The sequence below is a fragment of the Athene noctua genome, chromosome 5 (genome assembly GCF_965140245.1).
Source record: "Athene noctua chromosome 5, bAthNoc1.hap1.1, whole genome shotgun sequence".
Classification (NCBI taxonomy): Eukaryota; Metazoa; Chordata; class Aves; order Strigiformes; family Strigidae; genus Athene; species Athene noctua.
Window position 1 is genome coordinate 54499960 of NC_134041.1, and position 12645 is coordinate 54512604.

The 12645-nt window shown below is 40.2% G+C and overlaps 1 protein-coding gene across 2 annotated transcripts in view; it reads left to right on the top strand.

The window, feature by feature from the left end:
* Positions 1–12645, top strand: part of SORCS3 (sortilin related VPS10 domain containing receptor 3) — a 309741-nt gene that overhangs the window by 234171 nt on the left and 62925 nt on the right. For both annotated transcript variants that reach the window (XM_074907682.1, XM_074907683.1), the window contains 4 exons: positions 6837–6926; positions 9895–10074; positions 11797–11943; positions 12431–12533. In XM_074907682.1, coding sequence (XP_074763783.1) covers positions 6837–6926; positions 9895–10074; positions 11797–11943; positions 12431–12533 — 520 coding nt within the window. The remainder of the gene's footprint in view (positions 1–6836; positions 6927–9894; positions 10075–11796; positions 11944–12430; positions 12534–12645) is intronic.

A 12645-nucleotide genomic window follows, 5' to 3' on the forward strand; every position in this document is an offset into this window, starting at 1 on the left:
GTACTGATCATGTGTCTGGCTCTTCTTCACCCTCTGAAGTAACTTTGCGCATAGAAGACTTTTCCTTAATTCAGAGAATTGCACAGCAGGGCAGCATCTCAGCCTGCTCACTAGCATGAGTGAGAATGAGTAAACATAGAGTTTCTCCAGATGTTGTTGTGGGGTGCAGCTAAGTGGGACTCTCACAATACACATCTGAATAATTCCTCTGGCTCAGAGGAGCAAACACTTCTGCCAAAAGCTGTTGAACTAATTCACTCTTCTTCTGCATCAGAAGGTCTCCTTAAAACATACACAGATGTCAGTATTCACCCACAATCACTGATAGCTTCTTATAGAACCTATGGATATTGTTGCCTTATTTGGATGCCTGGAGTCTCATCAGAGTGTGTCCAAAAATTTCTGAAGTAATTTGATGGGAAATGGCTATTGTAGAAAAAGCCTTTTTAATTATTTGTTTGTTTTTATCTGAATCTAATTCTGGTTTTACCAAAGTGGATATATTTATGAGAATTTTTTTTTTCAGGCTCAGTAAAAAGAAAAATATTATTTATAGTCTTAGAACTGGGGTTGGGGGACATTTTTCTAAGTTTTTATAGAAGGGAACGAAAAATTTCTTAATTTTATGAGCTAAATATGTCTAAGCTTAGCTCAGAGAAGTAGTTTATTACTGTTACTGGTTCTAACTGTGTTTAGGAAAACTTGGAAGTGCTTATGTTTTGAAGGACATGAGTGTATGTTTCAAGTTTATTAGGTATATAGAACTAGGCTAAATGAGCATATCTGCTGAGTTGAAGTCAGTTATCAGGTGAGTAGACTTCAACCAGCAGCCTCAGCTGTGATTATGCCAGTTCATATGGATTCTTGACCTCAGTTCTCAAGCTGTCAATTTAATAACTTAAATAAGTAGCAAATTTCCCCAGGAATAAAGAAAAGAAAAAGATTACTTTTTTCTTTTTTTTTTTTTTTTTTTTTAATGTGAAACTTCTCAGCAGTGAAACAAGATAGGAGGGGAAAAATTAAACTTTGATTTCCTGGTCTAGAGCTTTCTCTTTATTTTCATAGAAGCTAAATACACCATGTTCAAATATATATTTCTTTCCTCCATTTTTTAACTAGGAGCCAAAGGTCTTAACAGAAATCAATCCATGCAATTTATTTTTAACTTCACCCTGCTTAGCTACGATTGATTTTTATCTTTGCGATCAATGGTAGATAAAACGGCTTGGCGGGACAATGGAGCACTCTCCAACTTGTAGGGTTTGGTCTTTGAGTCTTTTATTGAAGAAATCATTAAAAGCTTATTATGAAACTAATAGGATGAAGACGTTTGAATGATGAACATGATTACACCTGTTTTACTGGTGAATAATGTGTGCTACAGCTGATCTTCTCTTGCCCCTATTTAAAATGCTGGACAGCACTCCAGTGGGGGAAATTAATCCATACAGATGAAAGAAAGTGCATCCTAGGTGCTAGGTAAAAGCTCTTCTTAAAGCAAGGCAGGCAGCAAGTAGTTAGCTACTTTCCTAATCACTGCTGGGTGCTTTTCATCCATTTCTAGTACTGTTTCATCTTTGCTGTGCCAAATACCAGATTTGGAACTTGAACCTAAATATCTGTTGATAAAAACTTATTAACATTTCCTTTGTTTATTTCTATTTATTTTATTTCTAGGGCTCTCTGTGCTGTAATTTCTTTCATCACTCTCTCCCCTCCCCTCATGTTGCCTGATTTATCAGCAGTGTCTGCAGCTGAAGATGTAAAGGATTACCTTGGCATGTTCCCTCTGAAATCCTTCAAAAGGAGATTTAATGTGTCCATTTATGCTCCTCTCTTAAGTTTGTTTCTGTGTGGGTAATGTGCATTTGCAGCTCTAATGTGGCTCATGTTTTGGTGTAACTGTGCACATTTTCTTCAGTACTTGCTTTTAAAACAAATCCAATATTTTCACTAAAGATTACTCTGTCCTATAGCTGTGCCATCATAGCTCTGAGGGGAGAGGGAAGTGAACAGGGACTGGGCCAGTATAATAAATGCTCCTTTATCTTAGCAGATTTTCACTGATGGGTCTGACACTCTAGAAAGTGGCATGTTTTCAAAGCCTGCTGAATTTACCAGGCAGCTTGAGGGTGGTTGGCACACACACTAATCTGTATGTCTCTGCAGCACACTCAGGTAATTGCCTGTTGCTTTAATGATTGTCCAGAAGGTATGATATTAATGAAAACAACAGGGAGATAATTCAAACTATATTGTGCGTGTTGTGGTGTGATTTATTCTGGGCAAGTAGAGAACATCAGTAAACAGAAATATCTGGAAGATGTTTTGTCCTGGCCATGCTGAATAATCATGAAGTAGGGTTATACCAGGCTCATCCAGATGTGTTCTTCCTCATCTTCTGAATCTCTTGTAACTGGCATTGGGGTTAGGCTTGGGAAAGGAAGCACAACTTTTCAATCCTCATGCTGACAAAACTGTGCGAGACCTAGACAGTAGCTGGCTCTGAAGAACACCAAAATCCCTTGCTAAACGTGTGAGCATAGCAGCCTGCCTGCTTAACTTGTCATCGCTCCTCGTGTTAATGTGATTTAGGAGAGCTTATGCCCACAGGGAGAAAGGGTAACTAAAGTTAAAGCAGCAAAGAGGGATGCCAGGGTGCCCTGTGGAGGTGGAGAACACAGATCCAGGATGCCACTACAATACTGATACAGTGTTTTTCAACTTTTGACTTTTACTGACTCATTTTATGTCACTGGGAAGGAGGGAACTCTACAAGCAGAGGAACTCACCTCAGAAAAAAATGAGGGGTTTATTGAAAATAACACCAACTGTGTCCTATCAACTACTTACTATCAACAAGGAAGTTTAAAATTTGGTTCTGTAATGGTCTGAGTCGCTATGTACTGTACCTGAAGTGTGAGACAAATTACAGGAATCACAAACCTCTAAACATGTCTGGTCATTGTGGGTTGATTTGTGCTACTACTAATTCTCTTTTGCTTTGAATGTTATCAATAGTGTAAAAAGTTCCAATAAAAATAAAAAAACCCTGTTCCAATAACTGTGCAGAGCAAGCGGCTGTTACCGTGAACCACCCAGGCTGATAAACTATGGGGAAAAGACCCCTCCATTCTCTTACAGCCATTCACTTAGGAAGCGTTTGCTATCTACACACTGTCACTTTTCTTCACCAAGGCTGTGCCTCTAATATATGGTGTTTCATTGTCAGCATCAGTGCATGTTCCTTTAGGCTTTCTGCAAGTTCTTTGCGCAGCAGGAGGCAGATGGGATCTTGCTTAGCCCAGGGTCATGTCAGGGATTTAGTAGTTCTACGTTTGTTAAATCAATACCTGCCTTACATTGGAAATAACAGGTCCCAGCTAGCCAGGAAGATGAGAATGAAGCCTGGTACACTGTGATCTACAGTTCCTGACGTCATCTAGGGTGTCTCTACATTCTGGGACCTCATAACTCATTCTGCTTGCTTTCCAAACTCGTTTAGATGACATGTGGGGTTTTTTTTGTTGAGATGAACATCTAGCCAAGAAAAAATAGAAACAAAACCTGCCTTTAAAGAATCACATTCAGTCATTACCATGAGAAATGGCTTAGTGTGTTTCTAGACATATCACAGAAATTATGGAGATGGATAGATTCCATGACAGATTTTCTATAATTCTCCGCAGCCTTGTGAACATATTTGTTGTCTTCTGTGTTTGATGTGCTCTGTCCCATTGCAGGTCAGGAGGGGGGATGAGTCAGCATACTGAAACTTTCAGGGCTTTAAAAGAGAAACTTCTTGTGTTTCTGTTCTTAAGTGTCAACTGATGTGAGACCAGACTTTGGTCTTGAGGCAAAATGTGGAAATATTAAAGAAAAGTAGTAGATCATCAGTGGAGGAGGAAGAAAGAATACAGCTTAGGAAAGACAGATGTGTTTAATGACAAATACACTTGTCCAAAGGAATAATTTCCACTGGCCAGAAGCCCAATTAAACACATAAAATAGAAATCCAAAAAAACAGATTAACGAACGAGTCATTAGCAAAGGAGGAAGAAAAAGACAAACCCAGCTAATTCTGTACTGAGCATGACAGATGAGCTTACAGCAAATAATTGGGTGACATTCGTCAAATGTGAACTAAAAGGAGGCATTAGAGGGCAAAACACTATCATAATCTCTGGGATTTGCAGTGCTGGAGAGTTTGCTCATAGGAGAAGGAAAAGTTGATCAAAATAAATGAAGTTGGGCCTTCCAAAATTCATTCTCTACCACAGTCCTTGCCAAAACTTTATTGAAGGCTTGATCATTTTTTGGAACTGTTATAACCATGCCTGTAAATCATGCAAAGATGAGGGCTTGGCTGGGAAAAGCTTCACACAACTCCTGCCAACAGAATTGTGGGTGGCTTCATATTAACTGTCTCAGAAAGACCATGGGCCACAAAGATTTCTATTTCTAAACCTTTGTCAAGGTGACCTAGTCCAGGTAGAGGACTGAAAGGGAGTTTAGCTAATGCATAGTGAATGTAAACAGTATTTGAATCCCTCCTTAAAAAACAGACAAACAAACAAACAATCCAAACAAAAAGCCTTCAAGTACCTGTTTGCAGTGGCATAAAGCAAAAAAACCCTATCTTTTGAGTGTGGCAGACTTGGAGTAGATCTTGTCTTGACACAGAGGGGAGAATTGAATCACCCCTTGATATTTCTGCTACTGTATGTTCTTTTGATTAACTTGAAGATTGTTGCCCTGTTCCCAGTGTTAGTCATCACAGCATTTACAAAGTAGGTAAATATTCATGTCTGCATCTTAAAGATGAGTTGATGACCGTGTCTCAGCCCATCAGGAACCCAGAGTCCTTACTGAGTAGTCACTGGACACATTCAGTCCTATCTGGACTCTGCTACAAATAGTGATCTGGTGCTGCAATCGTGAGTGGTGTAAAGTGAGTTCATGTGGTAGAGTTATATCATTTGAGAGTTGGGATCTTCCACTGGAGGTCAGAAATATCACTAAGAGGGGATATTTAAATATTCCCTGTGCTATTTAGGTAATATGACCTAGAAATGTGGGATCCTTTGGGCAGTCCTTCTACAACTGATACATACAGTTACTACAAACATGAAGTTTTGCCTTTGAGTTGGACTGAGCATGAATCAACTGCATAGTCTGTTCTCTCCTGTGAAAACTTTATTTTGGTGTGGTAGCATTACATGAGAAGGATGTCCTTCAGAAATAACACTCTCAGCCCTTTCACCATCCTCACAGCTGGAGAGCAGGACCCTGAAATGCTACTGTACCAGTCCACAGTGCACTTTACATGAAATGAGAGTCAAGTGACTCCTGTTCATTCCCTGTCTCTGCCACTGGCTTGTTTTGAGACTGAAGGCAAATCAATTTAGATTTTCATGTCTGCATTTCCATTTGACTTTAGATATCAGTTGTCTGTATAAAGTTTGTTTTCTGTCTTACAGGTCACTCTTCTGCCTTCTTATGCAGTGTGTAATATAATGATTTTTTTTAGAGGCAGCTATGATAACATTACAAGTAAAAATGAGAAACAAGCAGAAGGGGAAGTCCTAGTGTAGAAGCCTGTCCTATTTTTAAACCTTCCTTTCTTTCCAGTTCTTCAAACTGTCAATAGAAAGCCTTATCTTGACTTGATTAGGTATCAAAATTCACGACCAGTAATATAGTGTCCTTCGAATGACAGCTTCTCTAGGGAAAAAAGCCACTATCTAGAGGTGATATCATTGCTGAGAATATAATTGATGCTATAGCAATATTCCATGTAAGCTCATTCTGAAATATCACTGTCAGATAAAAGGAAGCGTATCTAGGAGAGAATCTAGGACCTTTCTGTTAGCTTTATTGGAAACTTTAGAAGCCAACAAACGACACTCCATTTAATACAGAAGTGCTTTGTGTATTGTTTTATCTTAAAACCTGAAAGACTACCAAAACAGCAGAATATAGGAAATTCACCGATGTAAGCCTTGTTGTAGCCAGGCCTGAAATGGTGCCAGAAAGAACACCCACAGCAAGAGTAAGTGACTAGTGACAGGTTTAAAAACCCATATTTTACAAATTATCAGGGCTAGAGCTCATCGATGCATGGCATTTATGTGTAGCCTTTACAGCTCATTCAGTCCGTAAAATGGCAGATTTGGATGTCTATCAGATCCTCCCCACATCCTCATTCAGAGACAGTATGATTTCAGAGAAACCAGTTTTATAGTGATAAAGAGCATCTAAGAGCTTAGCTCCAGCTTTCCAAGAGCGCATTCATTGCATTTACTGTTTGCATTAAATGGTGCTAGTGTGGATCTCTGCTGTTAGTCACTGTAAAAGGTTGTTGGAAGACAAGCCTGTCCCTATGGGACTTATCGTGCAAACCGACAAGGCTGAGAAGCAGCAGAGAAAAGAGGTATTATCTCCTTCTTACGGGAAAGGAAAAGGAGCACAAAGACTTTAAATGACTTGCCCAAAGTAGTTGTGCTGGAACCGTCTGATGAAACCAGATCGTCTTCTTTCTTCCACTCGAGACCTTGAACTTTATACACGCTTTTCCCTTTTTCCTAAGATGTTAAAATCATGCTGGATTTAAAGCATGAGAGACAAAATGGAAAGTTCAATAGCACAGCTTAAATAAATAATGCTCCAGCCCTCTCAAGTCTGGGTTTTCTTTGGAGTTATATGGATGCTTTTAGGGACAGCTGTGCAAGTCATAGAAAAGATACCTGAAAAAAAGGTTGTCAAACCCTCTTAAAGGTGTCAGCATAGGGTTTCTTGGAAGGGTCATCATTCACTTTCTTTTGGTGTTCCCACAGGTGACAGCTGGTGGAAGAGCAAATTACTATGTGTCATACAGACGGGAGCCTTTCGCACAGATTAAATTGCCGAAATACTCTCTTCCTAAGGTGAGTGCACCATTTATGATGAACGCAGACATATATCATCTTGAATAGCACAGCCTGCCCAGTGGTGAAGCACCTCGGTGGGGCTCCTCTCTGGGGAGCTCCATTTATTGTGCTACTTGAATGATCTTTCTTAAATACAGATTTGGGATCTTTACCTTTCTCTGCCTTTGATTAGCAAGCATTTCAGGAAGAACAGGTTTTTTTCCTCTGTAAAGAGCAAATTGGAATGAACAGGCACCTCAGAAAACAGAGCTCAAACCATCTTCTCCTTGACCAGTCTTCTATGAACAGCTTTCCCCAGTCCTACTCTGTTCTCTGTTAAAGATTTATCTGTAAGCCTGACTGTGACACTGGGGGTCCTCAAGAACGGTTAGGATGCTGAGCACTAGTGGTCTCCATACAGTGAAAGAAGCACTCTACTGTCCCCGTCCTATGGCTGGGTGTTGCCAGGAAGTCATAGAGATGGAGTTATCTCCATAAAAGTTGGGCCTTATAGATGCTTTGGACACACAGAAGTACTGTGTGATGCTGCTTAGGAGATGACTGAGATGGGCTGAGATTAACACCAACTGGCAAAGCTGGGAGGGAAGGAGGAAAGTTAGTACATTCCACACAACTGTGCCTGGATTTACCTTTTTAGGCCCTAGCTTTCTGTGAGATCAAATGGTGCAAGTCTTAGAAAGGAGAATGTGTGCCTGGATTTATATTCCATAGTGTAGTCATTGCTTGGGATTGTGTAGAACAGAAAGGACCAGCCTTCCCAGTGCCTTGGCTGGATACAAGTTTCTGCATAGTCTAATGGGTAGCTGAGACTGTCACTGTTCTTTGGAGCCTCAGAATGGCTGTTGAGGCTACTGTCATAGAGGGCTGATAATCAACAGTAGTGGCCTTCCCCTTCCTTCCACAAGTGAAAATTTCTTGGGATAATTGTAAGATAGCTGACTAGATTTTTCTTGTAGGCTGGATCTACCCTTCTGATTGCCTATGGGATATCTGCAGTTTAGCAGATACAGCATGTTTTCTTTAACTTGTATCTGAAAACTTAAAAGTTTTGAGAAATTTGCATCTCAAACTCCCAGTGTTGCACCTCAACTTCTTCCCATTTGGGATGATCACAGTCCTCGGTGTATTGACACCTGCATAGCACAGATAAAGTTTCTTTTGTTTGTCATTCCATGGTGGTGGTGTGGGATTCAGAATGTCTGACCACATGCCAACTTTTGGAAACCCTGCTGCCATTTTTCAGGAGAAGATCATTATTTATGCTCCCACCTTATGGATTGGACTTGAAAGCTGCCCCTCATTAAAAAGACAAGTGGATAGAGAGAATGACTGCCCTATGATTGTTGTGCTTTATTGACTGATGCTGTCACAGTTGCTAGCCTGTTATAAGACAGATTTGTTGGTGGTCCTGGTTTGGAATTGGTGCACAGTATGAAATAAGGGATACTTTTCTCATTTAAAAATCAAAAGTACTTTTAAGCTAGGTGTCATGGCAAAGTCTTCTAGCCATGTAAAGGAGGCTTGTTTATGCTGCCCTTAGTCACGAGAACATTTTTGCTGTACAGTAATAACTATACTGTCAGGAGTAGATTAATGACCTCTGCTGGAGTTTTACATGTATGAGGCTGGCAATAGGGTAATGCAATATTTCCACTGCAACTAGTCAAAACAGATTGAAGTCATTGGGTGTTTTGCTTTATTTTCACACTGCTGGAATAGGTCAGATATGTACTTAATCTTTAAGGAATTAGAGCTGTTGAGCAAGAACAAACTTCCTGGTTTGGTGGTCTTTCACTGAGGAAAATGGCAAATCACTCACTGATTATGCTCACTGGGGCAGAATTAGGACCTCAAATGTATTTTCTCTCCATCCCATGATGATAGTCTATGTTAGCTCTATTAGAAGTAACCCCATCTAATTAACCTCAATTTTTCATCTAGGTACCTCCCACTTTTCATCTAGTTCCTCCTAGGCAAGATGGGGATACTGAGCCAATCTTCCCCCATATATTCTTCCCAAAAATCAGGTCACTCAGTCCTTTGGGAGACTAGAAGTATGGTTTCTTAATGCAGAAACAGTGCAAGAAATTAATCAAGGGTCCTTGCCACCCTGGGGAAACTTTAAATAGATACCAACAGATAAATGAAGTCCTACATAACCACAGTAATTTTGCTTTTAGCTGAACCGGTGTTAGTTTGTTCAACAACAGTGCAAGGATGAAGTGTTTCAATACTCATCACCACCCTGGAAATCATTTCCATGAAACTGCTTTAAAAGAATATTGAGAAAATGCACTGTCACATCTCTTGATATTAAAACTAAATGGGGAAACCCTTGCCGGACCTTCGTATCTTGGTCAGCAGCAGAAATCCAACAAAGGTTAGTGGGTGGATTATTTGGATAGCCTGCATAAGGTGGGTTAATAGACCTCAGACAAATACTCAATAAAAAAGTATGTTAATAAAAATCACTACCAGCATTAGATGAAACCGATCCCTACACCTCAGCTTCAAATAAATGTGAACTCCCATTTTTTTACAAGTTGGAAATACAAACTTGTTAGTTCAGCATGTGGATGGAAATTGTCACTGCTTTTAGCCTAGTCCTACACCATGCTTAGTGACTATGGGGACCTCAGGCTCCAAGGTTTTGAATCTTCCATGAGTGATAAAACTGACTTTCAAATTTATAAATAAAAAATGAAACTGAATGAAATTCCTTGAAGCTACCAAAAATGAAGAACGCAAAACCCCTTCGCCCAGCTGGTGATCATTAAAAAAATGAAATGCAGAAAAGTCACAATGGTGGTAATTTATTGGCTTGCTCTAACAGAAAATTGTTTAACATACCTATAATTCATGCTCCATCTCCATTCTTCCATAAGTCATGGTAATTACTACATGTCCCAAAGGGCAAAGAAATACAGAGATCCTCAGTAATAGGCCTTTTGTCTTCTTTTAACAGGACATGCATATTATCAGCACAGATGAGAATCAGGTGTTTGCAGCTGTTCAAGAGTGGAACCAGAATGATACGTACAACCTGTATATCTCGGACACCCGAGGGGTGTACTTCACCCTGGCCTTGGAAAATGTGAAAAGCAGTAGAGGATTGGAGGGGAATATCATCATTGACCTTTATGAGGTATGTAGTAAAGGTCACCCTACAAAGAACAGCACTTGCTTGCTAGTTCAAGCAAGTGAAAATCTCTCACCAGCCTTTCAGGATCTTCATTTGTTTTGGGATCAGACCAGAGGCATTACTGGATTTGATGCTGAGCCAACTCATGTGGGAATAGATGCAGTGCGTTCTGCTGTAGGTGTGACAACAAGTGGTTGCTTTCAAGTCAATAACTGGTTAGCTATGTGGCATTACTGAGAGGGAAAACCATTATCCTTCTGTTTTTCACCTTGGACAGCTAGAGACACGATTTTGCAGGTAGGCAATGGGGATTCCACCCTTGTGAGCACTGAACAGATTTTGAATTATATGAATTTGCCCCGATATAACAGTTACCCTGAATCATCTTCCATTCTCATTTTTCTGCCAGGCCTTTCAGCCTTGGCCAACAGCAGTCCATTCAGAGCAGTCGCTCCAGTTCCTGGTTTCTTCAGATCATTCTGGTTTGGGTGTGTCATAATTTGTTGGATAGACGGTCTGCTAAGATTCAGGGCTCAGTGCTTTGCCAGTTACAAACATCTAATAATAATACTAATAGTAATGGCTGCAGGCTGACTTCCACTGCTACATGGAGAAATGTTTTTGCAGTTACATGTAGAAGTTAGGATTATACATTTACTGATTTCAACCAGAATAAAACCCATTTAACATCATCATCGTCAATTTGTTTATAAAAATCCAGGTAGTTTAAGACAGTAAGAGAAAACTCACAAATAACGCATGGATCAGTATGAAGGATAGGGTTTAGATTTTATTTCCACCTATTTAGATATATTATCCTGCCTCCGAAAGAAAGATCTATTTCTGTGTTGTGATGAACCAGCTAAAATAAACCTGCCTCGTCTCCCATTCCTGGGAAAACTCTGTGTATCATAGATTCTTTACTATTAAATGCTGATAGAGATTTTCACAGGGTCATTAAAAGGGTAGTGTGACTCAGTGGGCTTTAGAGTAGAAGGATTTGTGTCCTGACTATTGCCAGGAAGTTGCAGATTTGCAGCAAGTTTCTTCTTCCTGTGTCACTTTTACAGCTGTGCAAGAGACCAGACTCAAGGTGAAATCTTCTTGGGAACATTTAGACAGAACCATACTCTGCAGGAATGGGTTCTGGTGACAAAAATCAAAACATTTGGAACAACTGGGTTGATTTTGACAAAAATTGGGAGTGGAAAGAAAGCGAGGAAATCAAGTTTGAGAAACACCGGAGTTTCAACATATTCAGGATTTTCATCTTTTGTATAAAAGAAAAATAAAACCAACACAAAAAGATCCCACACTGCTTCTGATGTGACCTGCTGTCTCCCATGTCATGGCAATTTGGAGAGGAAGTGGAGCTCATCCTCAGGCTCACAGAGCTCATGTGTGACATGGTGCATTGTCTACCTTCAAGCCCATTGTCAGCCTGTCTGCAAGCACTGAAGGAAATCCAAAAGTGGCCTGTTTCCTAGGGATTTGCTCTGTGATCATCCTTGTCTTTTTCTTCCAGAGAGGGAGACTGTGCAAGGCCTTTCAGCTGTGCAGGCATCATCAAGATGTGCTTGTAATACCATTCACAGTCTTCAGAGGCTGGATTGAGATTACTTTATTGCTTTTTCAGAAACCTTCCGCTCCTGAGGGTGCTCAGATGAGCCTTAATTTTGGCCTGTTCTTCCGATGTATTTTTTCATCTCTCTCCATTTTTCCTAGGTAGCAGGGATCAAAGGCATATTCCTGGCTAACAGGAAGATAGATGACCAAATCAAGACTTTCATTACCTACAACAAGGGCAGAGACTGGCGTTTGCTGCAGGCACCGGACACTGATCTAAGAGGGGATCCTGTAGTTTGCCAGCTGGTGAGTGGCAGACCTTTTCCAAAGCACAGTTGACTCCTTTAGAGCTGCTTATTTTAGCCACTGGATTAACAAAACTCTGCCTGTGTTTTTTCCTTGATCTGGGGGTTAAGTGAATTAGGTAGATTTGTTTTTCTATAGCTTCGTAGATTTTAAGGGAAAATTCTGACCATCTTTTTTGACCTTTTTAATGGCAGATAAGTCAGAATAAGAAAGTTGCGGGGAAAAAAGTGCTCTAGATCAGATTGTTGTTAAAAACAAGTGAAGACATTCTTGTTTGTAATGCAGCGTTCCTGCTTCTCTTCCTCTCAGCTACTTATATGATGTTTATTCAGAAAATGAACATATGCTGCTATTTGTAACAGTGCTAAGAGCAGAGGGGTCATTTTCAGAAGGATCAGAGCATCTGTGTGCAGTCACCAAGGGTTCCTCTGATATTTAACTTGTTGCATATTAAAGCTTCTGCCTTTTGTTTGTTTCCTGTCAACAGCCCTTTTGCTCATTGCACTTACATCTGCAACTCTCAGAGAATCCATATACTTCAGGAAGCATTTCCAGCAAAGAGACAGCCCCTGGGCTGCTAGTGGCAACAGGTAAGAACATGAGTGCTTCTCACCACTCACCCATGCCTCACTGGGAGCCCGAGAGTATAGAGGATGTTTCCTGTTGGTGCAAAAGCTTTCAGTTCTATTTCAGCATATGTTG